The sequence below is a fragment of the Falco punctatus genome (assembly GCF_963210335.1).
Source record: "Falco punctatus genome assembly, chromosome: 8".
Lineage (NCBI taxonomy): Eukaryota > Metazoa > Chordata > Aves > Falconiformes > Falconidae > Falco > Falco punctatus.
This window is the reverse complement of record NC_137588.1, coordinates 13,964,858-13,992,649: the sequence shown is the minus strand read 5'-3', so window position 1 is coordinate 13,992,649 and position 27,792 is coordinate 13,964,858. Positions and strand designations below refer to the sequence as shown.

Genomic DNA, 27,792 nt, shown 5'->3' with positions numbered 1-27,792 from the left:
CAAGTGCATCATCTCCTGTCCATACTCTTGTCCACTCCTTTCTGGGTTTATTTTTCTAACACGTACAGACTGTGTTCACAAAATCCGTTCACAAACTGTTTCTCTTAATTTTAAATGTTTCTTGAATATATATAATTTTGTGCTGTAGTGAGATTAATCTCTTCCACATCTCGATTTCAAAAGAGCATAAACCAATGCAAAGCCAGCCTGCAGTCCACTGAGCAAATGTCATCTTTGGGTTTTGGTTTTGATTTGTTTTTTTGGTTGTTGTTTTTTGTTCTTGTTTTATGTTTGGTTTCGCATTTTTGGGTGTTTTTTTTTTTAAGCAGAGAAGAATTCCAGAGTATTCAGGAATTAAAATAGTAAGCTTAGCATGGGGACAGAATTAGGTGGATATCAAGAGAAGAGAAACCTAAAAACTATTTTAACCTTAGAAACTTTGCTAACCAATCTGCCTCTGTGTTCCACTGAAGCACATAGTTAGCAGCTACTTTCTCATATTTTATCAAAGGAAACTAAAGAAGTTATCCAGAGAACACAGATTAGGCTCTCCCTGTTAATGCTAACTACCAAAATTCCTATCTAAAAAATTAATCTCTTCAATCAACTCTTCTTGTGGGAGGATGGTTTATATGGGTTTTAATATACTCTTACAAGAAACTGCTCCCTCAAATTTCAACTTTCCCTGCAGTTCCTTCACTGGATCACTTTGAATTCTTGGTTGGCAGTATCAGTGTTTATGTGGAGTAATTTCAGTGATTTGCACTGTGTTATTTTAAATGCCCACCTATTGCTCTGGTCAGAATACATCCAACTCTCTCTGAAATACAGGTGCTTTAAGTGCTTTCTCCACTGCTTTGGCACATACAAAAGCTAACTTTAAACAGTTAACTACACATCATTCACTAATACTAAGGGTTCATAACCTCCACTCTATGGTAATTTTGTGTGAACCAATGCAAAAACAAACTGCAAGAAAAAAAGACAGCACTAACAGTAGATCAAAGTGATTGTTCACCCTTTTAACTCCTGACCTACCTGGTGGTTGGTTTTTTCGATACAGTGAGAGATGCCTGTGGATGTAGAATGTAACTGCTTGCACTGTCTGCTATAGCAGCCACCACCACAGTCTGCAAGTTCCCATCACCACACTTCTCTTCCGCAACATCTTTACAAAAATAGAACAGTCTTCTGGTTAATAACTGAAGTCAGAATGGGGAAAAGACAAGCTATGATTAAATTTTGTGTGTTAGAAAAGCAAGCATTTTGACATATGTAATAAGATTTGTAGATTATAAAGTAGTTTAATAGTTGTGAATCAACATTCAAACTCTTGGCACACACATGAAGATACACTTGACAAGGTTGTTTGTACTCAAGGACTTTGATAATCACACGACTGCTAATGAATCCTTCCACAGCAAAGCAAATAATCAAAAGAACTTGTAAATTACTCTGCTTTACATTTCCACAAATCGATATAGGATTGCACAATTATTTTGTTCAGCTGCAAATCACACACTGCTTGCTTTTAAAATAAGAGAAAAGGAGATTAAGACACTGCTTTGTACTTAAGAGAAGAACACCTAAACAAGAAAAAACAAGCCTCCTGTAACTGAATCTGACATGCAGTTAGAACAAACGTTTTAGCCTTTCTTGGTAACAGGGAGCATTCATAAGCCAAAAAGTACTGTTAGATTGAAGCCTGTGTGTATAAGTTAAACGAAAACATGAGGGGAAACTGTCAAAACAGACATTTGATACTTTGGTTTCAACATAAAAAGGGAGCTCTCTTTAGATGCAGGATTTTTGCCCTTCAGTTATGAAAGCTTTTCCCCCATTCTGAGAGAGAGTGATACGCAGTACAGAAATCACTCCACTAGAAAGCTTGTGCCAGAAGATTTACAGGTGTGCACATCAGAGTAGCACCACTCTGGCTCAAAGCTTGGAGCATACACACGCCCTTAAAACACAATGATCTCTCTGAAGCCTGTGCCACTCCATGCATTACCACCATGTGCAAGCAAGTGAAACTCGGGGACTGACAGTCCATAGTAAACTACTGACAAGTCTTCCTAACTTTCTTTTGAAGATCAAGTAACTACAAAGTTTTTACACAGCAAGTCTCCAGAAAAAAACTTCACTGGGAACTGAATTTCTACCTAGGTCCTTCATTCCTGGCTTCATGAAAAATGCATAATCACCAGTGATCTCTGGCAGACCAGAACAACATTAATTCCTCTGATTGCGTTACATGAATAAACTACTTCACTCAAAATGAAGTAAACAGACAGTGAAAATTTGAAGCTGATAATACAGCTGTCTGACTTGGCACAAATATCTTTATTAAAGGTAAGGAAGACAAGAAACAGCTTTGTGCTTGATGTCTCAATCTATCCATCACATATCTAAAGTAAGCATAATAGTTTTTATTTCATAAGGCTTTTGCCCAGCAGAAAACATGGTGTGTGGGGTGCCAGACTCATAATCAGAAAGGAGATTCAGTAAATATGCATTTTTGTCTTATAACTGACTAAAGGAAGGAAACACATACAATCAAGGTGCTTAGAATGAGATCATGCAGGCTATAGTTAGCCACAGGAACACACACCCTCAAGTTCCACAGGTTAAACTCACCCTGCGTGCTGGTCACATCCAGAAGCTGACCTTGAGGAATAATCACTTGGGCCATTCCTGGCTGGGCAGAAGGAATGACATGCAGCACCTGTCCATTTTCTGACTGGCTGGCAACAATCATCTGTAAGGCAATCACACAAAAGCATGAATGAAACTAGTTTGTATGGTGATCGTCAAAACTACTTTCCGCCTCTTAAAATAGCCCTTTAATTGATTAAAGGAAAAAACCACACCAAACTAACAAGATTCTACAATGAATGACACATTTATTTGAAACTTACAACACTTACTAAGGCTATCAGAAACCTGAAAACCACTCATAGTTGGAATCATTGCAAAACTCTTCATGGACTAGCACGATTAATTACAACATGTAAAAATTTTAACCTTTACAATTAAGAAACTGACCTCTATAGGCAGCATTTTATGCAAAAGCGGACAGAAAAAGCTCCAGAACTTTAAAAACAACAAAAAAATTAAATCTCCTAGAATTCTGGAAAACTTAAACAACTCTTTATGGCATATTTTCCCATAATTGCTAAGGACTTGTTCCCAACAATGTTATAAACCCTAGAATAATACAAAATAGAATCTTATTTCTGATTTATTACACTTTAAGGGGGTGAAGTTTCTTTAGTGACAACACATGCCAACCAAACCCCCTGGGTGAGTTACCTTTTCACAAAATAAATGTTAAGAATTACAAAGCAACAGTTTAAGCAAATTATTGGTTGGGAGAAACACAATGGGTTAGCTTATTGCTCATGTTCCAACCTCCCCCAAAATATTTCTCTACATCCAGGGAATGTAGAGAAAGCAGCAGTGATAGAAATATGAGATCTCATCACACAATAACATCCGGGCTTGATAAAGACAAAAGACATAAGGTGGTGTTTAACAAACTTAGTAATGGCTGCAGACAGGACTGGCCTATCTGAGGAAGGGCAACTAGAGCATGAACTGAACCACTGAAAAGTTTCATCTTGTTGCTAGAAATAAAGTCTGAATCAGCTGTTGTTACAACAAGCAAGCACCATGTAAAAGAGTTCTTCAAAGAGCTCCCTCATCTGTGAATACACCACCTGCCCTGTTCTCAGTCACACTCACCATCGGTGCACTGGGCCCTCCTAGGGGCTGCAGTTCATAGAGAGGCTGGCCAGTTTGGTCTACCAAGTGAAACTCCTCTGCAGAGTGAGGCTGCAGCTGGGGTGGCCGCACAGGCACAGCTGATGATGGAGAACTTCCTGAGAGGCGTACTGTGATGGGCAAGGCTGCAGGAGAGTTACTTTGTCCGAACAATGGATCCCTGGAATCCATGCAGGTTAATTGCTTTCACAGAGGAAAAACAGTAAAATGTACTTTAATCTTGAGTAGCAATTTCTATTTAGGGGAAAAAAAAAAAGGGAGAAAGAAAAGAACTTTTAAAACCAGTGTGCTGTATTGTATATTTGGAGGGAGCTCTTGTCCTTATGACGAAGAGGCTATTAGCTGACACTAGCAGCTCCATTTTTGTTTTCCATTTCCATGCTGAAAGTGTATTCATATTTCTGCTTCCTAGAAGCAACCCTCTCTACTATGGGGAAAGAAAACCCCTTGTGCCCAAAATCTGTTCCCCAGACCCACTCATCATTTTAAAACATCTCAAATCTACTCAGAAACTGAGAGAACTTATGCCAAAACCAGAACTGTAAAACATCCACCAACTTGATTTGACTTCAAAAGAAATTCTAGAAATTATTCCACTAGGTCTTTAGATACATGTATTTAGTTACGAAGGCAAAAGTGTCTATATGTTTTCTTAATTCCTTACCACAGAAGAAAAATAAGCAACAAAACCTCCAATTCAAGTCCAAGAATTATACAGCATAAGATCAAGATTCAGATTTTGCAAGTCTCAAAAAATAGGTAATCAGAGCTTATTTTCATCAAGCTTGCAGAATCAAGGTCTTACAGCACATTCCATTTTCATTAAAGTGTTTAAGCACAAGTATCTGTCGTGTTGAAACTCTGAGAACACAAATATTAAACATGAAAATAATGGAAAATAGGCAGCCCTTGTGTAAAATATCATGTCAGGCTGTCATTTGGCCAATGCAAGCAGGAGTGCAATTTGTTTTATCTCTTGCAGCAATCACAAACAATTCTGATGTTTCTGCTACAAAACTTTGTGAGCTACAAATCCAAAGGGTGGGGGAAATGTTTTTAAATTTTATATTAAAGTCAAATAACCTTCTAAAAAATTCTGCAGGTATAAATCTTCTGTGCTGAAACAGTCAACTGTAAATTACATCAGAAAACCAGCAACAAATAAATGGCCTTAGTTGTGTTAAAGACGTTACACAGAGACAATAAGCACACTACTAAATCACTACCTGAATATTTTACGTTAGCTGAAGTAATCTGCAGAAGAACATTTATGCACAGAAATCTCTCTGACTAGGAATATCTGGCAATATTTGATAACAAAGACATTAAAGACTCCTCTTCCCCAATACCTACAAAGACGTCCTGTGTCCCTGGGTTCTTATTTGTCACGTTTGGTCACTAAGCAATTTGACCTGATTTTCAAGTGCTCTGAACCCCTCCTACTCCAAAGCGTGTCATCAAGTACTGTCTAATATTGTTAACATAATAAATCATGTATTTCTTCAGCACTGTAACAGGATCTATTAATACAGTTACTAAAGGCTGTCATTAAAAATAACATCTGGATATTCATCAGTTCAAAACTGAATGGCACAAGAACCCAAGGGAAGGAACTTTTGTACTTTTTTATAAAACACAATGTATTACTATAAAGGCAAGAAAAAACACATGTAAATTCATCAGAAAACGATGTGAAGAAAGCATCAAGAAAGAAAGGACATTTATCTCACCTGAAAAACCCGATCATTTGTTTCTGACTCTTCTGTGCCATTACAGTTGTCTATGAACAAATCATTAGATCCTTCCATAGCAACATCATGGTCAGCTCCACCTTCTTCCATTACAAGATGACCTGAAAAAGTTACAAAAATTTCAGCCTGCAGGGTTTTTTTGCTCTTACACATTTAGTCTTGCAAGATCTAACACTGTTGCAAGCTAACAGCAAAGCCCTCAAAAAGTCTTTGCCTCTTTATCACTTTATTACTCCCTGCAAAAAAATGTCAGTGTGTTGCTCCAGGAGTATAGTTTAGCCTCTTGTATAAGACAACTTGCTTGACTTGTCATTGCATACACAGATACAAAGCACACATATACACTCACACGATTTTCATCTAAATATGTCCACAAGCACTCAACTAACAACCATACACATCTAAAGAACACTTGATATTTACAGATATGCCAGCTCTGCTTTACAAAAATAATAGTCATCTACTTCCATAATCGATAGGATTTGCGTTACTCAACTCTGTCATGCAGCCATCTTAAAGTAAATCACATTTGTTTTTTAGCACCATAAAAATGAAATAAAATCACTATTGTTAGTCTATAGCTGCAAGCTTAGGGCAGGAAAACCAGCAGGTATATCAAACAGAATTTGGCATTAATCATGTGATGAAAGACAAAGACAGAGCTCCCAGCACTTTGGAGATCTACCTCCTATCCTAAAGAAAAGGACTTTAAGGAGCTCAGCTGCCCACTATAAACCTTCAAGCAAACAGAGAATATTGGACAGTGAATTGCCACATTCACAAGATAATGCTCTCACCCACACAGTACACCTTTTAAAGCAGTGACCAATCCCAAACATTCATAAATAAGCAAGTAGCCAAAATTACTAACCTGGCCCCTGTGTTACTAGAGTACATATATACTAGACTACGCACATAATAGCCAAACTGAATAGAAGAAAACTTAATTCCTGCAGTTTGGGGTGAGGGAAGGGGAAAGGTGTTCAGGATTTTCCCTTCAGTAATTATTTTAAAGGCAGGCAGCGTTATATCAGCACATGACTCCTACCAGCTTTATCTTCTTCACACTACACAGTAAATTCCTTGAGATGGGCCTTCTTGGCTGTGATATTTCAACTGTTCACAGCTTTGGTAAAGAGAATGTAAAAGGCTTGAGAGTGACTTGAAAAGAACCGTGCAACCCTGAGATCACAAATTTATTTTGCTTTGCAAAGATATAAAGGACAACGGGCAAAGTAAATCCACATCTCCTTGGCTTTTGAAGCTGACTAAAGCATCCTGCTGATACAAACAACATTGTGAAGTTAAGCTGCTCATATGCTCAATATACTAAATACTTTAAGCTAAAGCAGATTTATTTTTCCATACAACTTTCAAGTGATGACACTCCAAACCAAGTTCCAAATGAAGTTACCTCACGTGTACCAAATATTTTGTAGCTTTGGATCTGAGAACAATTATGAAATGTTTCAGTTAAAATGTCTGAAGCATGTTAGCAGTAAATGAAAAAAAAAAAACAGAGAGAAAACCAGATTTCATCATCAGTCAACCATTTCCCCTCAGTTAAAAGATGTAAAAAAGATACGTCAGTTTTGCCAAAGCAGCACATTCAGCTCTTTGAGATAAACTGAAGAAGTTTGTTCCAGAGATACTGATGGCACGTACCCAGAGCGTGTTGGAACCCGACTACATAACACAAGGATCACTGTTATCAGGACAGACCAATGGCCTGAGCAGCCCAATACCCTGTATCTAACATTGGTTAATAATAAAGTTCCAGGGGAAAATTACAGCAGTAGGGTAAATATACAGTGATATTTATCCAGTTTCCTCTTATAAACAGTCCAGAAATATCCAAAGTTTTATCTTTGTGTTTAAAAAATCCCCGCGGTATGTTTTTGCCCTGTGACTTTGTCTGATCACTGCTCTAACCCAGGCACTGGCACACACATCACCCTGGACAACGAAACTCATGGTTTAATTACCCAGGTTTCATTAACCTAGGTGCTGTGCAACCCCAAACAACAACAAAATTTTTTTCATTTTAAAGAAATATATTTTTACAGGTACCTACAAGCACATACACAGTTAATAAACTTTATAGTTGTATAAATATTGCTAACAAATTCCCTGAACAAGACAGTTAAATCCTGTATACATATGCATGCATGGATATTTTATCATGAATGAGTAAATAATATACAATTATCTCTTCTTTTCATAAACATTTTACATCAGTGCCACAAAAACTTCCAATGTAACACCACTGTATCCCACATTTAACAATGGGTTGAAGGAGAAAAGTGGGAGTTTAATGTTGGCGTAAAACGGGATCAAAAGCTGCATCCCCTGTCCACACAACAGGCAGCTCTCCATGCCTCAGCTTTAGCCTTAATGCAGCTCTACCCAACCCACTCCCCAGGCTGCCCTCCATGTAGCCCACCACTCCCAAGACCGTTTCCAAATCAAGGGTTAGCACATTTTAACGCTATAGGACTGCTTCCTTTGCTCTTTCTCCCTTTGGAAAGCACTTAGTTCAAAATAAAGGGAAATCTATGGCCATTGCTACCCTTGGTTCAACTCTACAGAGAAGAAGCAGCCACAGAAACTGCTAGAACAGGTAAACATGATAACCATCATGAGCATTTCATGCAGGTTCTTACAGACCGTATCTTGAAGAGAGCAAACATTATGCACCACAATCTAGCCTACATTACCACCAGTGGTTCAATTCCAAAGACAAACACACTGATAGTTCAAGATTGTTTAGTAAAACACAAAAGCCCGTCAGATCTTGATTTATTTAGCCATCAAGAACTCCCACGATAATGCAGCTGTCAAAGCCAGGGGCACCTTTTGCATACACTAGGCTCTCTGATCGCCATTCACAGACACAACTTGTGTAACATCAGGAACTCCCAACCGGACCAGGATTTCAGTGCTCACCGAGGTGAACCTTTGTCATAATGGTTGCAACCTCCTTTCTAATCCAGAAGCCCACATACTGATTCTTTATATGTAAACTTTTAAAGACACCACCAGAAAAGTCAAATGAGCATTACTTTAAAATCCTATTATTGACCAGTCACACCTCTGCCTTGCCTTAAGACAGGATATTAGATTTCTGTATTTTCTTGCCTCTGATTCTTTATTCTATGGTAATAGCTATACCTATTAACTACAAACAGCAGTCCCTAAAAATACACCAGTTCTAGACTGACATAATTTTAAGGCCTCATACAAATGCTTACTTCTGCCTTCCTTCAATTACAAGGCCTCCTTGTGAAGGCAACATGCAGCCAGATCCCAAAGGGAAATGCTGCCTTTCAAACTCATTATTTTAACACTGAGTCAATGTTGTAAGATTTTAGTTATAAGAAACCTAAACTGTAAAAAGCGGGTAAGTCCATTGTGATAATAAGCACATTCTGCCTAGGAATACTCTGTCAGGGCAGGAAGGAGGGAGTTGTCTTAGATTTTTTCAAGCTTCAAGTCTTCAAAGCATACCAGTTTCAAAAAACAAAACAACAACATAAAAGAAAAAAAGTAAATCAAAGTTTGACAGTGCAAGTTCATGTTTTCAGCACTTCTGACAGCAATATTCCCAATTCTGGTTTTAATTTATACTTCTTGACAGGAAATACACAGTTGAAAGCCTCACCAACAATCTTTTTTGTGTTTTCCATGGAATGTTTCAGAGGTTTTATAAAAAGATTTAAGATAATTGCATAGCTTACAACAATTAAATGCTCCCTCTGAGAAAGCTACCTCTGAAGACATTTCTCTACCACCACTATGAAGGGTGCAAATTACAGTAAAACATTATGAAGGGCATGAATTACAGTAAAACGTAACAGCGAGGAAATTAGGGTGTAGCGATACCCCCAAATAAATGAGCTACAATTAGCTTTACATTAACGTGTAACAGGTTTGAGATTTATTTTCTCTCTTTCACAGAAGAGCAGGCAGATACTGTTAAGAATTCACAGACCATCTGTGGACTCCTACTTAAAAGGTTTCTCAACTCACTTTTCTGTAGTTACAAGTATCCGGAAAATGCACCTGTGTCAGTTACATTGACAACGTTAGATCTTAAGCATTTCTTAAGTGTACTTAAGAAACAGATGAGATTTCTGAATCTCACAAAACATCACGACTTGACACCTGCCCGCTCCAAGTTGCCCCAACCCGAGTCGCCACACAGGGATAGCACGACTGTTCCCGGAGAGGCCGGCCACAAATAACTGTCAAAAAGGCGGGAGGGGAGAAGAATATATATATGTATATATAAACCAAGCACTCAGCAGGTACTCACACAAGCAGCCTTTTGCCAAAAAAATCAAATTGACTTACAGCTTCTTTTAAAGCTTACTGCGTCTTGGGTTTGTTACTTGTAGTATGAAGTTTATTGTTGATGTGCTACTTATACATGCAAGAAAACACAACCCAGGTAACGCCAAGACGCCGCCATCCGCGGCGAAAGGGCACGCACTGCAGCTCGCCGGCTCCAGCAGCGCCGCAGCCCCGCACGGGAACTACTCACCGCCCCGGGAACAAAGCCGGTGCCCCGCGGAGCCCCGCACCGGCGGCACGGCACAGCACGGCACCGCCGGGCCGCAGGTGCCCGCGAACACCCCGCGGAAAGCGCCTCCCGCGCCTCAGCCCTGAGGGGGCACGCGCGCACCTCACCCCCCCGCCCCTCCCTCGCCGGTCGCGCCCCTCCGAACCAGAGCCCCGCGGTGGAGGAAGGGGAGGACGGGACGGACAAGCGCGGGTCCCGCCCGCCGCCCGGAGGGAAGAGCCCGGCGCAGTCGCCGCCGGCCCCGCGGGGAGCGGAGGGGAATGCGGAACGTGCCTACTCAACCTCGCCTCGGCTCCCGCAGGCGCCGCCATGCAGGCCGCCCCCCGGCGCACGCGCGCCGCCGCGCCCGCCCTCCGAGCCGGGCAGGGGGAGGGCGCGCGGGGGGCGCCGGGAAGGCGGCGGCGCGGGGCCTCGCGCGAGCCGCGGCTGGCGGGCCGGGGCGCGCGCGGCATGCTGGGCGGGGCGGTCCCAGCGGCGGCGGGCAGCGTGGCGCGGCGGCGGGGCGGGCCGGGCCGGGGCGGGGCGGGGGCGCGACCGGCGGCGGGGGGGCGGTGCCCGGCGGGCGGGCGCGGCTCATCGCGGCACGTGGCCGGCGGCAGCATGGCGCAGCTCACGGCGCGGTTCCGCACCGAGAACCGCAGGTGAGGGGGCGCCCGGGCGGGCTGCGGGGGCGCGCCTGGGGCGGGGGCGCCGCCGGGGTTGGTAACGGCGCTGTGTGCCCGCAGGTACGCCGTGGAGGATGTGCCCTTCTCGGTGCCTGCGGCCTCTGAGACCGCTGACCTCAGCCACCTCATCAACAAGCTGCTGGCGGCCGGCGACGGTAGGTGGAGGGGAGGGGAGGGGAGGGGGGGAGCGGGCGGGAGCTACGGGACCCCCCGAGCGGGCGCTGGCCCTGCGCCTCGCCCTTCCTGCAGCGCTGCCCCGCTGGGGAGCCGGGTCCCACCCCGGTGGTCGCTGACCACGGGCCCCGGGCGCGGCAGCTCAGCGCCTCGGTTGAGCTTGAAGGTGCGCTGGGGCTGGGGTCCCCCGGGGGGGCGGGCCCCGCCCCTGGCTCGGCCTGGCTGGGCAGAGCGGGGCCCCCTCCGCCCGGGCAGCCGCCGTGCCGGTGCGGGCAGGCCCAGCAGCCGCGCTCCCGAGGCTGGGCGAGGGGCCCGGCACCTGACTGCACCGCCCCGGCGGGCGGGAAGGGCAGCGTTCCCCAAACCGGGCAAAAGAACTCATGACACCGAAGGTTTGTTTTTCCTGAAAGCCTTTGAGAAGAGCTCAACCCTCAGCTCTCAGGCTGAAATGGGCCTGCCCTGAAAGATTATCAGGGGAAGGCACCTGTGCAATGTCTTCGAGAAATCCCTTTTTCTGTAAGAAATGAGACTTAATTGCATCTTAACCTGCTGAGACTCCTGCAAGTCGCTTTGAACCCGTGAAATGGCAAGCGACCTTGAACAGAAAACCAGTGCGTGGCACAGTGCTCATGTCAAATGTAGGGCCTTTGTCAACTGTGCCAGTACAGAGAGAGAAATACACACCAGAGATTCTCAGTTCCCTACTGTTGCTTCAAATACAGGGCTTTAGGTGGTGATGGCGAAGATGTGGGCTACTAGTGGCAAATTCCATACAGGACAGTGATGAAGCATCACGGCGGTTTGGTTCAATGTAGCTACAGAGAAAAGGATTTAGAAAATAATATATTAACAATAAGAGGCAACCTTTTGAGCCCCAACAGCAAATCACCCTTACTCTTACATAATCCTATGGAATTCATGGGCTGCCCACTTAAAACTGGGAGATGAAACATACTGTTTTGTTGGGGGTGGGGTGGGGTTTTTTTTGTCTTTTCTAACCTCTTGCTGGCTCTGTTCTCCTGAACCAGCCATAGAGTGATGCTGTTCTTGATGGTATGAAATAAACAGTGACACCTGAGCATGCATTTTTCCTAATTTGTTTCAGCGGATCACAAGTATGTGGAATTTGACTTCCTTATCAATGGCCAGTTCTTGCGTATGCCGCTGGGCACACACATTGAAATGGAAAATATCTCCACAGTAAGTCATACTTGATTTCACCACATCTTGGACAGTAGAACAGCCAGCCAGTTTAGTTCAACCTGATTCAGGTATTACACTGTCATCCTGACTAGGTAGATTTCCTTGCTGGCTTTTTATTTCTTTTCTGACTTTCCCAAGAGAATGCCCTGTATTTTTAAATCCATTCTAAACTGCAAAGTGATTAGAGAGTATGGGACTGAGCAATGCAAGGAGCATTGGTATCCAGTCTGTTGTCTGTATGCAGGTCAGAGGGGAAATTCTTGTCTTATTCAGTCCATCATTAATACATTTTTGTCTCCTACTGTATTAGTTACATTGGGGAATAATAGGGGAGGTTGGTATTGCCTCTAGAAAATGTTGTGAAGTATTTTAGACACCAGATTTTTACGGGTAAATACAGAAGAGAAACCTGGGAAGAGTGACTTGATTCGATTTTTCTTCCAGCTTGCTAGTAAGAGCAATATGATAAAAGTATGGAAAGCAATAGAATTCACTTTTTTTTTTTTTCCTGTCTGAAGACTTGAATTCCACTACTGTGGCAAAGGACTTGGATAACAAGATCTTTGCCCAATGAACTTGTATATTTGCACCACACTACAGTTAAATGTTACTGATTTAAAAAAAATAAAACCATACTAAGTAAGTATTTTGTCTGTGAGCTCAGGAAGAAGTGGTGGAAATAGAGTATGTGGAGAAATACATGGCCCCTCAGCCAGAGGAATGCATCTTCCACGATGACTGGATCAGTTCTGTTCAAGCCACTGAAGAATGGTACTGCATTAAGCCAATTCTGGTTTGTCTTGCTTATTCCTGTTGTGTGCAGAGGACACAGAGGTGTCAAATGGAGTGGTATTCTGTGTCTTTAATAATCTGGGGAGGGGGGTTCCCCTCTTTGCTCTTTTTTGTTTGTTTTTAACCTGTCAAGTCAGTCAGCTACTTGCTTTTATAAGCAATTCAGTTTTACACCTGTATTCTATGCTGATAGCGACTTTTAACACAAATAGAAAACAGCTAGAGTCTCTGAACAAGAGATGCTGTTAATACAAATGGCTAATACACTATTTATTATTTATCTTAAAGGACAGCAAGATTTCCTTACGTCTCTTTAGCTTAAACACTTGACTTCAAATGTGACATTTGGTATTAACAAATATGATAGTGTACCTTTCTGCAGAGCTTTTTTTTTATAAAAAAACAAACATAATTGTGTTTTTCTGCTGTATTTTCACATTCATTTTCCAATCAACTAGGAAGTGTTCCTGTATTAGGTAAGAGTTGGAAAATGCTTAGAGATCCTCTAGTAACGTACCATGAACAACAAATTATCTTTTTATTTCAAATGACATAAGCGATCTTAAGTCTCACCTACCAGAATATGCAGTACTCTTACTGCTTTTCTTTTTGGTCTGTACTCCTAGCCTTGCAATTGTAGGTTTTAATGAAGCTTTGCTCTGTAACAAAAAGGGGTTTTTTTGAACACACAAATTAGCTATATTTTGAATTTGTTTCAGCTAACCAGTTACTATGCTAATATTTTTTGAGTTTCTGGTTGAGGCTTTTTTCATAAAAACATTGCTGGTTTTAAAAACAATGTTTCAAATTCTGTACCCTGTAGGATATTAACTGGCTGCTATGATCAGACTGCTCGAATCTGGTCTTTGGAAGGAAAATGCATCATGACAATAGCTGGACATACAGAAGTAGTGAAGGATGTGGCATGGGTGAAGCAAGGTTAGTGTGTATATACGTATATATTAGGCAAGTAGTAATAGATTTATTGGAGAAATGTCAGCATTCCTCAACCATGAATATTTAATTATTTAAATGCTACAATGTTTTTGATCTCTGTCATTGGTGTTAGAAATGAAGTCATGGTGTAAGGCAGGCCTTCAACAGTAATGAGTCAGGTTAGTTTGACATGTACATTGTCTAAGCACCTTGTAGTCTTTGTAGCAAATACTGGTATGTATAGTTACATTAATTATACTTGCAGGGTGACATGATGTAAATGGAGATGTGTATGAGTTCGTCTATGATATTTCTTGACTAAAATTACTATATATAGACTATAAAGACTTTGGAAAGCAGAGTTGGGTGCAAGCATGACTTTTTTTTCCCTTCCTCAGATAGTTTATCATGCCTGTTACTCAGTGCTTCTATGGACCAAACTGTCCTGCTATGGGAATGGAATGTGGAGAAAAACAAAGTGAAAGCCCTTCACTGCTGCAGGGGACACGCTGGGAGTGTAGACTCTGTAGCTGTTGATAGCACAAGAACTAAAGTGAGTGCCTCCGGGAAAGAAACTGTTGCCTTCTGAGATGTTAGCAGCCTGTATCTCAAAAATAATCTTTTTGTCCCTGCATAGGTACTAGTTACTATGATGGACATGCTGATAAGTTTCCAGTCCTGTTACAAATGGTGGTTACTGAGGATTAGGAGTGCTGTAGCAACACTAGTTGAAGTGATGCGCTTAACCTCTAGTATCACAGAAAGTGAAGGTGACTTTAGATAGCACAAGAGATTATAATGCTGCTCTTGACTTCTGTGAGTGAAGTTCAACGTTTATTTTAAAGTAAATTTTACTTCTAACACGCATGAATTTTGCATTATAATGGAACTATTTGAAAACGTGACCTAAATTTTCAGAGCAGTTTTGGTGGGGAAAAAAACTTTCCGGAGTGGTACTCAGAAAAAGCAGGTGGTAGAAAAGGTCCTTCTTCATCCAGGAATTCAACAGTTTAAAGAGCACTCCCACCAAAGGTGGAGTCATGGCTCCCAGCTTGACTCAATATCAGACAGGTTAAAATAAAACTTTTCGGTGTTGAAGGAAATATTTCTGTTTTGTAGATATTTCTGCAAAGGGAGGAAAAAGAATAGTTTATCTATGTCAAAATTGGTTTTTTGGAGGAGCCCAGCGTTTTCATGCGTTATAACCCATTGATTAACTTTTCAAGCAAGAAGTGTATTTAGTATGGCTTACAAGGTCTGTCTGGGTCAGTATTAACAATGTTTCTGTTCATACAGTTCTGCAGTGGATCTTGGGATAAGATGTTAAAGATCTGGTCTGCAGGTAAGATAAGTGTTAAGCTGGGATTCTTGGCTCTCAAAAAAAATAATCAAAAACTCTACTTAAAACAACCTAAAAGATGGATACTGAATAGTTTTTTTCATTAAGAAAATTTGAGTCTGTAATAGTAAAAGCTAGCTAGAACTTGTTTTTCCCCTAAGCTTTGTAAGGCCATATACATCTTTATATGAAGTTACTGTTTTGGTTGGTAACACAATTTCAGATACGGTTGTCAACTGTGTGCTGATGCTTATTTTATTCAGAGCACAGTACTTTATTTCTTTTATATAAATCAATTAAAAATAAATGAGTGTGCAGATTAGAGTGTAGGCTTCTTACAAATTAAGTTTGTGGGTTATTTTCCTGTTCTGTTATTGACACGATAATAGGGAGGACAGCAAGTTGATCAGGTCTCTTCTAGGAATGTAGACTAATCCCATTTGAGCTGAATGCTTTCTTTCACTGTTCCAAGTCCTGATGAGTCAGTTTAGGAGTATACATATAGGTACTGTATCTAAAAAAATAAAAGATTGTGTTTGTCACACACCTGAATTACTGTTCGAATTTTCTGTGAACGAGGATAGTCTTAAAAATTATTTGGGACTTCACTTTAAAACTGTGTGACCTAGAGAACATCACTTAATTTGTATTCATTTTCCTTTTCTCAGAATGGATATAATACTAGTCTGGTCAGAGGCATAGGGTTAAAATATTCATGCATCATAGATGGGTTAGGTACTGTAAATATGGCATTTTGCTTAATTACTTTTACGGAAATGCAATTCAGAAACTTCCGGGTCAAGTCTGACTGTCTTTTGACACAGTACCTACAGATGAAGAGGATGAAATGGAAGAAGCAGCTAACAGACCACGGAAGAAGCAGAAAACTGAACAGCTGGGACTAACAAGGGTAAGATGAACTTCAGCTTGTCCAGGATTTTATATTGGAAGTGTGGCCACGCAAAATAATTTCCCTTTGTTAAAAATGACTATAGGAAAACTTCTGGTGGTATGTATCAGGCTGATCAGACAGGTATTCTTATTTGTTGAATATCATTAAAAAAATGTATTCTTTCAATTTAATCCCCTCTCCACTCTAAATTCTAGACTCCCCTTGCAACCCTCTCTGGCCACACAGAAGCCATCTCCTCTGTGCTGTGGTCAGATGCTGAAGAAATTTGCAGTGCATCATGGGACCACACTATTAAACTCTGGGATGCTGAGACTGGAGATCTCAAATCAACTTTGGTGAGATCATTATACTTTTATCAGTAGTTTCAGTTAAAGTCCAGCTCAAAAACATTCTGCAAAATAGTAGCTCCAGTCTGAGTTACTATTTTCTTTTCTGACAGACAGGAAACAAAGTGTTTAATTCCATCTCCTACTCACCACTGTGTCGACGCCTCGCATCTGGGAGCACTGACAGACACATTAGGCTATGGGATCCTCGCAACAAAGGTGAGCTAAAACTTGAATGTTCTCCAGGTTATTTTTTCCAAAATCAAAACTTTTCCCTGTTGAGAGACACCTCACAAACTGTTCCCTGGTCCCTCTGCTTGAAAGAAGCCATTTGGGGGCTTTTATCAAATTTTTCAATTTTTTGAAAAAACCAAAGATTTTCCATAATCTGGTGCAAGGCTTCTTTTAATTTTTAATAATTTAAAGTAACGCAGCTTAGGGTTGGTGGTTTTTTTTAACTTACTAATGAATGTTTAACTTTGCAGTTGCGGGCCTGTACTTTTTTTTTTTAACCTTCGCACTTAAGTTGGTCAGACCATCATTAGAGTGAAACAGTAGTCACTTTGTTATGACATAGTGGTGCCCCACCTGACAGGATTGCAGATAACATGACTGAGCCACCAGATTTTTCATAGACATGTTTACTTGTTTAGCTTCTGTAAATCTAATGCAGAGTTTAACAGCATTATCTTCTTATGTTAAAGCATGTATTGTATCCTTTGTTTCAAAAATCTTTGAAAACTGAGTTTAGTGGCAAGAAAATTGATTTTTAGTTCTGGGTTTTTGGGGTTTTTTTTGTGTGTGTGTGTGTGTCCCCAGCTTCTGTGGCTTATATTTTTGTTTGCTTTCTTTAAAGTTCACTTTGGTTTTTTTGAAGTTAGAATTAGTGGTGGCAGAAACACTTGCCTTGAACACAAATATGTTGCTGACTGCTTTTCTCACTGGATTTTGTATGCATTACTGATATCTTCCCCCCCCGCCCCCCCCCCCATCCTCCTCTCTCTCTTCTGTTCAGATGGCTCCTTGGTTCTCCTGTCTCTCACATCTCACACAGGCTGGGTGACATCTGTGAAGTGGTCACCTACCCACGAGCATCAGCTGATCTCTGGTTCTCTGGACAACATAGTGAAACTCTGGGACACAAGGAGGTAAAATAAATGTGTTCTTTGCTGTTCAAAAGCATGTAAGCTTGTAGAGTCAAGTTAACCTAATGAAACAGCAAAAGCAGTTTCAGGCACTGGAAACTTCTGTGGCGTTTGTGAAAATTCTCCAGGTCTTAGGAGTAAAGTGTATAACAAAAGGGAGAAAAATACTTGTAGTCTATCAGAGGACCTGTGACTTAATATCTGCAAGAGCTATATGGCATTCCAACACGGCACTTACCTGGCATTAACAGCACTATTGGCTGACATGCAGAAGGCAGCACCCATAACACTGCTACTAGGATTAGTGACCGCAGGTGGTCTGCTTACCGTTCCTCTACGGAATGACCCTAACAGCGGGAAGTTTCACTTCATACTCTTTCATACCTTTCATTACAAATTTCCAAGCGATGAAAGGGTTTGCATTCAGAAGACATAAATGTCTTTTCTGGAAAACACACAGCATCTACACATGGAAGAAAGAAACTATATAATAAACTGTTCCTAATCAGCAGATTGATTAAATTTCAGTCTCAAGGTAGTTTGCCAGCAGGTGAAAAATGTTGCTGTGTTTCTCTTTGGGGATGCAGGAGAGGTTAACACTGATGCGATCAGCTCTGGAGAAAGTAGTGAAAATGTCACAGATGGTAGATACCTGTACTCTCTACAAGCGTTCATAACTGCTAGACCACAACTGTTTGATAGCATCATGATAGTATTTTTTCCTGGGACCAACTTTGTGTTCTGTGATTGCTCACTTAACTTCAAATGTGTTACTATAAATAAGTGTGTTTCCCCAGTTGCAAAGCTCCTCTGTATGACTTGGCTGCACATGAAGACAAGGTTTTGTGCGTGGACTGGACAGAAGCAGGGGTAAGAATCTGAAGAGCAAGTTACTCAGTTTATATACATAGTGGTTTAGGAAGAGGGCTAAAAGCAGTCATGGACTATTTTTTCTGTTATGCTAAAAGATAGAAGAAGTTTTAGTTGTGCTGTCATCGATAACTAGGTGTTACTGTCATATGTGCTGCAGCATTTGCCCACGCTACTGTACAAAGGAGTAGGATGGGAGTATAAGCTCTGTAGTATTAAGTGGGTGTTACACTGATACTCCAAACAAGGAGAGACATGAGAACAGCACACCTCACTGGGAAAATACATATTCCAAAGCACCATTTGCTGCCATGGAGACTAAAGCAGCAGCATGAACTGACAGCTGGGGCATGGCAGTACATGTAGAAGGGGAAAACTATATAATCATCTATAGCAAACTGCTCTGCTACTGTAGTGGTACACACATGTATAAAATGGAAAAACAACATTTTGTTAGAGGTTCAGGATTCTCTGTGGCTCCTGTTCTCAGTAAATTGAGAAGTAATCCTGCAAAAACTTTGTTTCTACTTTGAGGAGGAAGAGGGTAAGACACAAGGTTGCTTCTGCACTTTGATTCTGGATTTTAGTCATGCAGTAGCAGTTCATTTTTTTTTTTAAGACATAAAAAGAAGTAGTCTTCAACTTTTGTTTTGGTATTTTGCTTAGTTCTGGTATTGATCACAATTTTCTTTTCCTCTCATCAGTTGCTGTTGAGTGGAGGTGCAGACAACAAACTGTATTGCTACAGATACCCAGCTACAGCCTCTGATGTTGGAGCATGAAGGTTAACAGCCAGAAGACTTTTCTTAATAAATTTAAAAAAATCTTTTTTTTTTTTTTTTTGCAGCAGTCATTCTGTTAGTGTAGAGAGCTGTTGTTCCTGGTTTTTTGTATTGGTAACCTGTATCGGTATTTGTCACAGAAAAATAGCAACAAGCAGTTAGGAATGTGATCAGTGTGAAACAAAGCAAAGGGAGTTTCCTCTCTTTTTGACAGTTTCGAATTAACATCTTTTAAGGGACTTTGTATAGCCCTTTTAATAAGGAGTAAACTGTTCCTGATACAGAAAAGTTACTCACTGGACTAAATTATTTTTTGAGCTTACCTGCTTTCTCTTGAAAAAAAAAAATAAAGCTGTTGTCTACAGCCATTGGTTTAGTGCCTCACTGCAGCTAAAAATCAGACTTCAGCCCTCCTTTCAGTATGGCTGTTGGCAGTTCTTATGATTAAGCCTTTAATTGAGGAACCCAGGCTGCTTTCTAGAATAAAGACTTAGTATGTTTACAGCACAAGTGGTATGATGGAAAGGAACTTGACAGATTTACTAGCAGATTAAATACTCCGTTTTTGTTTTGCTCATAAGTTAGGGCTGTAAATTACTTTAGAAGAAGGTGCCTGCCTTGTATCACGGTATGTGTTATGTTGCAGTACAATTACTGTGATACTGTACAGAAACAAGTAGAGGATCACACAGAGAAGGCAGAAGAAAAATTAGTTTGTTCGTAGAAAGAATGGATATAAAAAGTTGCAATAACTTTTGGTTTGAGATAGGGCAAGGACTATCCAAACAAGCTCCTTTTCTCTGCAGGTGGTCTTGCTTTTAATTCAATATTTAAAAGAAAAAGCTATCACTGCAGTTTATTAAGATGCCAAACCAGCACATAAGTTTCACAATGTGGAAACCAAAATTGAATATCCTCACTGCTGTCTTAGCTTTCGATAAATGTAAGACCTGTTCAGCACAATCAAGTCAAATGATTAAATTGCAAGGTTAATTTTTGTTTAGAGTGAAAACTCTGACCTCCAGGTTTACAATATGGACAAGTTCTGAGTAAGCTGTTTAGGAAATAACTAGAACAGCAAAACTATGGAGAAAACAGCAAGAGTACAGGGGAAAGAGCTCTGATCCCTTGGCTCTGCAAGTAATGTACTGCAACTAACAGACCAACCTTTATTTACAAATGCTACCTACAAGGAATATGTTGTCTTGCCATCATCTTAATCCATGTGCATGTTCTTAGTATGTGCTTTATCCTTTATAAAGCAATATACCTGAATATAGCAACTAATTCTATTTTTTTTCCTTTAAAACATTGCCTTCTACTTACTCCACAAGCTGGAACATGTAAATATGGTGTGAATAAATGTTTTGTTTTGTAAACCTACCAAAAATACAAAGCATTTTTTGAGCAGGAATTTAGTATGTGCTGGAACATGCAGCATTCCTTCCTCCCTACTATCGCAGATTAATTTCACATGCACATTTGTGGCTAGCCAGTCTTAATTTAGCAATCATTAGCTTAATATTATTGAAAGTTTAAAAAACTTTCTAATATTTTTTTAGTATGAAAACAGAAAAGAATAATATCCTCTTTAGCTAATCCTTAATCCGGTACACCTTACTTTTGGAGGTCTTAACCAAGTGAAGTTTTTCATTTCAAGACTCACAGTGACCATTTAATTTACAGTCTTGAGCTATTTTGTGTATTATAAGAAACGCCAATTTTATTACTCTCTCTTCAGTTTTTCTTTCAGGTAAATTATGCTTGAGCGTAGCTGTATTTTGCAGTCAGATAGCTGTGGAGCACCTCCAGCCAGTTAAGTGGGTGCTCTTACATGCGTATGTCTAAAGACCTGTGAATGCAGGATAGTTAACCTTAATACAGTTTTCTTGCTTTCCCAGCTTTAAAAAATACTTACTAAAAAGGTCACATCACTTGGACTGTCAGCTTAATGGAGAGAGATTATGATTATTACTATTTAGACTTAAGACATCCCAGTTGGCATGAATTATTTCAGTTTCAAACACTGAATCCATGAGATCTACTACACTTGTCACCTGTAGTAAATATAGAGAGTAACTAGAAAGGCAGGTTTTGGTAGACCACAGTTCAGAAGTGGGAGGGTTTTCACACCCTCTTAAGTTTGGGTTCTCTTACTGGGAAGAACGTCAGACACACAACCAACTAAGTAGCACATACTAACATGAAGTGATACAGCGTAAGTACAACGTTTTTGAAATGCATCTGTATCACCATCTACAAGTTCTTCTAGAACCTACAAAAATACTTTTTAGATTTGGCTGAGTGACAGTTCTTTATATAATCTGTAATCTTAAAACATTTTAGTAAGAATATCTTTATTTCTCCAAACACACTCCTTCATTTAAAATAATGTGAAATTAGAATAGCCAGCACGAGTTGGTTTTAAAATCGCTCAGAAGAACTGAGCCAGAAACACAGTCCAGAAGCAAGGTGCTGATGGCAACATTACTCACAATACTTCCACACACACACTCCCCAAAAGAAACCCCCAAAACAAAACAAAAAACCACACAACCCCCCCACCTTTCTGCATATTTGCAGTGCCCTGGTAGCATAATATGGAACCAGAACGAGATTTTATGTACTAACTCCTAGCTTTCCTTAAACATCAGTGATACTACAAGTGAGAGGAATAAAGACAGTAGTCGAGTACTGCAAACTTATTTTTTGTATCAATGGGGTGGAGGTAGGTTCGGTTTTGAGAGTTGTGCAGTACATTGTTAGATTTCAACTTTTAATTCTGCATTGACAGCTGGCATAAACTGTTAGCTTTAGTAGCACACATGCCCTGCCTCTAAATACAGTTCAAACAACGTCATGCACTGAAGACACACATTGAAAGTGTTAGTTTAAGACTTTAAGGGCTCACCTGCCCAGTCCTCTGTTTAGTGTCACACTTGCCTTTTCCGTTAATGTTTGCTTTTTCCCAGCTGGTTCTTTCAGCTTCTTGCTTTGAGACTTTAATCTTTGCTTCTGGATGAGCGCCCTCGCTCCCCCACAGCCAGCCCTGGCAGAGCACTGTGTTTTCTCTCTTGTTGGCATTTTGTTTAGTTTTCTAATCTTTAATTTCTCAGCCTTCTCTCAATGAGGAGACTGAACTAAAATCAAGGGGGGAGGGAAGGACACTTAAGCATTCCAGTGGAAGTGACATACAACCTAAACCCGCATGTGTGGATAATGCCCCTCACCGTGGTGCCACCCGCAGGGTAAGCGCCTTCTGCATAAGCCATACAGATAACCACCAGGGACGGCACGTCAGCTCACCAGCAGCACTGCGGGCAGCCTCAGCCCACAAGCCAGTTGCTCTTTGAGACCCCCCAGATGCAAAATACCAGCTCCCCAGTCAAACGGTTTGGTGCCAGACCCAGACCCTCTCTGGGTGCGAGCTGCTCCGGAGCCAGCGCACACCCTGCGGGCACAGGTGACAGGAAGGGGACAGGCTGACAGGGGCTTCTCAGGCTGCAGTTTTTATGAGTTCGGGGCCAGGATGCAGATCTCCAGCCAGTGTTGTGGTGCCTCCCGTTCCTGTCAACCTACAGCCCATAGCCTGGTGGTGAGGTTTTTCCTAAATGAAAATAAACTTACATGAAGTTTAACTGCGTTTTGGTACAAGCTGATTAATGTCCAGTATAAGCTCAACACTCCCCCAGACTTCAGCACACACACATCACATTAGGGAATAGATCTACACGTGTTTAAAGTGACATCTATAATTTAAACAAAAATATTTCACAGAGTTTGGAAGGAAAGACTTACACAGAAAAAGGAACACACTTCAATGAAAAATCCTGACACGAGGTTTTCTCCTGCATGTTCTGTGACATTTCTACAGCAGAAAGCGCTAGATAGGCATATGCAGATTCCCCAGTGGAAAAATACACACACTCTTAAGTTGATCTGTATCTTGTTAATTATCAACTTCCTACTTGAACGTGGATATAAGTTAATGAATTTCAGAAATTAATGGTTTTTCTCATCACTGAATTAAAGGAGGCTACAAAGTTATTTCCAGGATTGTGTGATTCTAAACATGGTTTTTTTTTTTTTTAAAAAAAAAAAAAAATCAGATTTGGGCAGATCTGTTCCATGACCTCCCTGAAATTTCAGCATGTACTCTTTTCCCCTGCTGTAGGAAAGGTGCAAATTATCAGATTAAATACTTAATGTGAACTAGGTCAACACACCTGACTTTTGATTTCTACTTTTTGTCAGAACGGGGCTGCCAAGCTGGCCCCCACGTACCCCAGCCCAGCAGAAGATACAAGTTTATGGATTATCATCCTGCTTCATTTAATGCTCTTACTTGTTTTATTGCATCTTTTTGTTTCCTTGGGTTTTCTTTTTTTGTTTTTTTTTTTTTTTTAAAAGTATTTTAAAATAAAAAAAGGTACTCACATTTGGTAGGATTAGTTTTTGTTTGCCTGTAGGTTTTACCTAACGTGCTTTGAGAACGCACAACCGTGGCAGGATGCCCCATCACACCATCCCTGCTGCACCTCTGGGGGAGAGTTGTGGCTAAGACGACAGCATTGCAGACAGCAAAGCTGATGATCCTGTTCTGATGGGCAGAACTACAACCTACCCTTGATTTCCAGCCCAACATCCCAGCAAACAGAACGGCTATTTCACTGGTTTAGCACCAAGGCCAGCCTGAGCTCCAGCCTTCCTGGCAGCTGGCGCCTGCCCGGGCAGCCCAGGTGGGAGACACACAGCCACAAGTCGCTGCACACACCACTGTCTGACAGCAACCAGTTACACTGGCTTATGTCCCAATTCATACCCCCAAAAAAGGCCAACTGAGTTAAGTCACCAGTTTTGTTTGATGTAAGCACATTGGCAGAGATCCCAAATTAGGGGCAAAACTTGGGTTAAAATTCATTGTCATGAAAACCAATTTAAATTGTCCTGTAAATAGCATGAAATGAGTGGCTTTTCAGCTGCCAGCAAAACGCTGGCTGAGCCTGGTCGAGGAAAGACAGCTGCTCCATCTGGATGAGTCTACCAAGCCATCCAAATCAAGGCATGCACTGTATGGAATGCTGAAAACTTAACTCAAACCACAAAAATGTAAATTTCTGTATCGGTTGCAATATTCATATCCAAAACTTCAAAATGTCAACTTTGCATATCTTTGCGATTTATTCCATTGGGCAACTAGTAGCCTGTGACCATCAGGGGATCTTAGTACAAGTTTAGATGTCTGTAAAACTAAACAAACATCAACATAAATGCCCTGTGATTGCTACTGAGACTTTCAGCTTATAATTTCAGCAAAGACCTTTCTTCAAATGTTTGCAACCTCTGAACGCAAACCAGAATTCACAAAAAGCTGCATGGGGAAATATGATATACCAGTTATAGCAAACCATCCCAATAATCTAGATCGCTCCTCCAAAAGGGTCCCTCTCATCATGCTTTCTCTTGTCTATGGCCTATAAATTTAGAGGAGGGATCTTCAGTCAGACCACAGCTGCTGTAAACTGCATGTGAACCATAGCTGAGATCACTTGGAAGAACACTCAGGAAATGCTCACTGACTTAGTCGCTCTCCTTTAACTCTACGTCTGTCCCAGCTGAAAAACATTTGAGCCTGTCACACATGCACACACACAGAGCTATCTCATGGATTTCTGCACCCAAGACAGGTCAAAGGATTGGCCAGTGGTTGAAAAAATGCAGAAGAAATACTGGAAACTGAAACAAGCCCACCAAAGAATGAAGATGAATACGTGGCGACATCTGATGCACAGCTGGGTGCCAAATCAGAGTTAAACCTGAGGATTGTGAACAGTGTCAGTATGAATTGATACGCAGAATAAGAACACATGAAAATGGCATCATTTTTCCTGCCACTAACAAGCACCAGTTACTTTCAAAAGGGCAGTCTCAGCCACCTGTATCATTTGAGAAGCCCAAGAAAAAGGTATCTAGTGTTAGAATTGCATTAGTTTTCTGAACCTATTGAGCAAAGAGGAGAACTTTCTTAAATTTTTCTCTAAATGGTGTCACTGCCACATCTGTGCACACACCCCTGCGTGCACTGGAAGTCTGGTGGAACCGCTCAGCACTTCTGAGTTTCCTGCACTAACCCAAGCGCTACCATGGAGTCTGCCAGCCAGATCAGGAACACTCTGTCACACGGGGCTTGTCTGGGGATCGGGAGGGTGACAAGAACAGGCAAACTATACTTTCCTTTTTTAAAGTACTTGCAGCACTGAAGGCTACTGGGGGACATAAACCCCTCACTTGTGTGATTCTAAGCCTGAAGGTATGTGGCTGACCGAATGTGGACACCCAGAGGCATCTGCTGAAAACATGTACTTTGAAGCAGAGTCTGGAAGGTGTGGTGTGCATGTGCATTCGTGGGAAGAGCTGATCATACTACAATGTGGTTTGGACTCACAGCAAACATCTCTAATGTCCCCTGTTAAAGTAAATACAGTAATTTGCTTTCTAATTGAAAATGCACAAATTTCAGTCTCTCACCTATCCTTTCCCTCTCAGATTCTGCATCAACTTTAGCCTGAATCTTGGAAGGTTCATGCAAGTTTGGGAACTCTTTTTGTCCCTAAAAAAAAATAATAATTATAAAGTCCAAATCTGACAGAATTACACTCTGTTCCATCAGGGCCCAGAATCCATCTGCGTGCTGGTAAGATCACAGTGATCTTCCACTCTTCCACTCTCAATTTCAAATGAGACCTTAACTTTCAGCACATCTCTTGGATTAGGAGATCATTATTTTGGTGGACTTCATGCACAGGATGAAACGTTGGAATTTGCTGGCAGTAGGTTTTTGTTACTTGGAACAGGGATCAAGTATATTCTCTGTGTTACACAAAAGAACTTTCTTCTGTCTTGCGTCAACATGCAAGTGGTCCTTTTGATATAGACACAGCATTTAAAAGAATAATAAATTAATTCATAATAGGGTTTTGCCTTTAGGTTTAAGGCCATACAAAGACCCTCAATGGACAGTCTCTGTTGCTTCTCAGAAAACTGCACTACGGCCAATAGTTATCACCTGCAGTTAAAACACTAAACAAAATGCTTCCTAGATCTCAACAGCACAGATTTAAGCAGATTTTGGTTTCAGTCACCCTGCTGTAATTCCAGAGCATGTCAGTTAAGACAGTGAAGCCTATCAGAATCAATGGACTTAATATAGATTTACAGAGGAGCTTACACGCAGCCTTATCTGAATGTAATTTACAGTAATTAGATCTTGTATATTGACATAGCTGAAAATTGAGTCAGAACCAGTTTCCAAAAAATCTAATACTGCATGTCAGTGAAGCTCTTTCTGGAAGGAAATAAATAAGATTTGTCTTCATAGTAACTAAGCCTTGGAGCAGAATGGCGTGGGGGAGGAGATGATGGTTTTTCTCCACTTCTAATCCAATCTATTTTAACAAAGGAATCAAAACAACAGATGTTTAGTATGAAAAATGCTGCCTGAGATACTGGTGCCACAGAATCCAGCATGAACTCACCAAAGATGAGAAGATGAAGAGAGTACAGTTTTCCTATTTCAGTTTTACCATTCTCTAGGCTGCTGCAACTTGAATGCGCGAGTCCAGAGCGTCCTGTTAAAAAGCCATCATTTTTGCCAGAAGAGCAGTTTGCAACCCAGGCACCATCCCACCACACACCATTCTGAATCTCTGCAGTATCTATAGTACTGCCTGCTAGATGTAAACAGAGGATTACGAGACACAAAATTTTATCTGACCAGATCATAGAATAATGATAATTCTACTGTAATGATGATGATAATATTAGACTATGTACCAGAAAATTCTGTTTTTATTAATGAAATCACTATTTCTAATCTTTTCTCAGCTTGCTGCAGTATAATGCAGCAACTGAAAAATATTTTCAGTTTTGGGATGTCTGAACTGTATCTCTCATACCTTGACAGACACATTTGAAGCTAGTAATTTTGTTTAGCTGGCTCAAGTATTGCTTTCACCATTTCCTACTGGCCTTCTACAATTATTTTTTATAATTTTGACACAGCAGTTTGCGGGGCTGCTACTGTAGAAATTTAGAGAGAAACATAAGCTTTTTAATTTCCCTCTGCAGTAGTCTTTTCTTGTTGTTTATTCTCCTTATTTTGCCACCCACTCCATGTTTTAGAACTGAAGTATCTTACTAGTTTCTTATTCCTCACAGGCGTTTCAAGATCAGCGAGGCAAAAGTCTCCCTCCATTTAAATATATTGGGTTTGACCTTTAGGCCAGCATGTCCTGAGAGAGCAGGCACTCCAGGTGCCTAATGCATCGCCACTGCATTTCTCCTCCCACATACATTACCAACTATATTACAACATTAGGGCCATTACAGCAGGCAGTATCAGCCTTTGTCACACCTTTGATCACTGACATTTATTCTGCCAGTGTCTCTGCTATTAGTTTTTTTCCCACCTTCAGAAGAACTACCAAGCACCTGAAGGACAGGGAGTCCGTGGAAGGAAGCACAGGTGATGC

The 27,792-nt window shown here is 40.9% G+C and overlaps 2 protein-coding genes across 22 annotated transcripts in view; one reads left to right on the top strand and one right to left on the bottom strand.

Moving 5' to 3' along the window:
* Positions 1-10,744, bottom strand: part of CARF (calcium responsive transcription factor) — a gene marked incomplete at its 5' end in the record, with an annotated part of 41,786 nt that extends 31,042 nt beyond the window's left edge. For 16 of the 21 annotated variants that reach the window (XR_013930156.1, XR_013930157.1, XR_013930158.1 and 13 more), the window contains 5 exons: positions 1,039-1,168; positions 2,638-2,758; positions 3,745-3,966; positions 5,514-5,635; positions 10,399-10,693. Coding sequence is in view for 14 of the 21 variants with exons in the window: in XM_080400154.1 (XP_080256280.1) it covers positions 1,039-1,168; positions 2,638-2,758; positions 3,745-3,966; positions 5,514-5,635; positions 10,399-10,693 (890 nt within the window). Of the gene's footprint in view, positions 1-1,038; positions 1,169-2,637; positions 2,759-3,744; positions 4,018-5,513; positions 5,636-9,887 lie in introns of those variants that run through there. The other 5 variants (XR_013930155.1, XM_080400158.1, XM_080400160.1 and 2 more) reach the window with 4 other exon arrangements.
* WDR12 (WD repeat domain 12) lies at positions 10,630-20,548 on the top strand. Its single transcript, XM_080400203.1, has 13 exons — positions 10,630-10,757; positions 10,842-10,936; positions 12,061-12,155; positions 12,823-12,929; positions 13,774-13,889; positions 14,285-14,439; positions 15,183-15,228; positions 16,050-16,135; positions 16,333-16,473; positions 16,578-16,683; positions 17,480-17,612; positions 18,407-18,479; positions 19,184-20,548. Exons 1-13 carry the CDS (start codon positions 10,717-10,719, stop codon positions 19,259-19,261), a joined length of 1,272 nt encoding a protein of 423 aa, XP_080256329.1. The 5' UTR covers positions 10,630-10,716; the 3' UTR covers positions 19,262-20,548.
* The last annotated feature ends 7,244 nt before the right edge of the window (positions 20,549-27,792 follow it).

What these genes read in the sequence shown, in the direction of transcription:
- WDR12 (XM_080400203.1), top strand. Translation starts at nt 10,717, where the DNA reads ATGGCGCAGCTCACGGCGCGGTTCCGCACCGAGAACCGCAG. An exon ending in GCTGCTGGCGGCCGGCGACG is followed by an intron (nt 10,937 to 12,060) that starts GTAGGTGGAGGG and finishes AATTTGTTTCAG; the next exon opens with CGGATCACAAGTATGTGGAA. An exon ending in ATGGGATCCTCGCAACAAAG is followed by an intron (nt 16,684 to 17,479) that starts GTGAGCTAAAAC and finishes TCTTCTGTTCAG; the next exon opens with ATGGCTCCTTGGTTCTCCTG.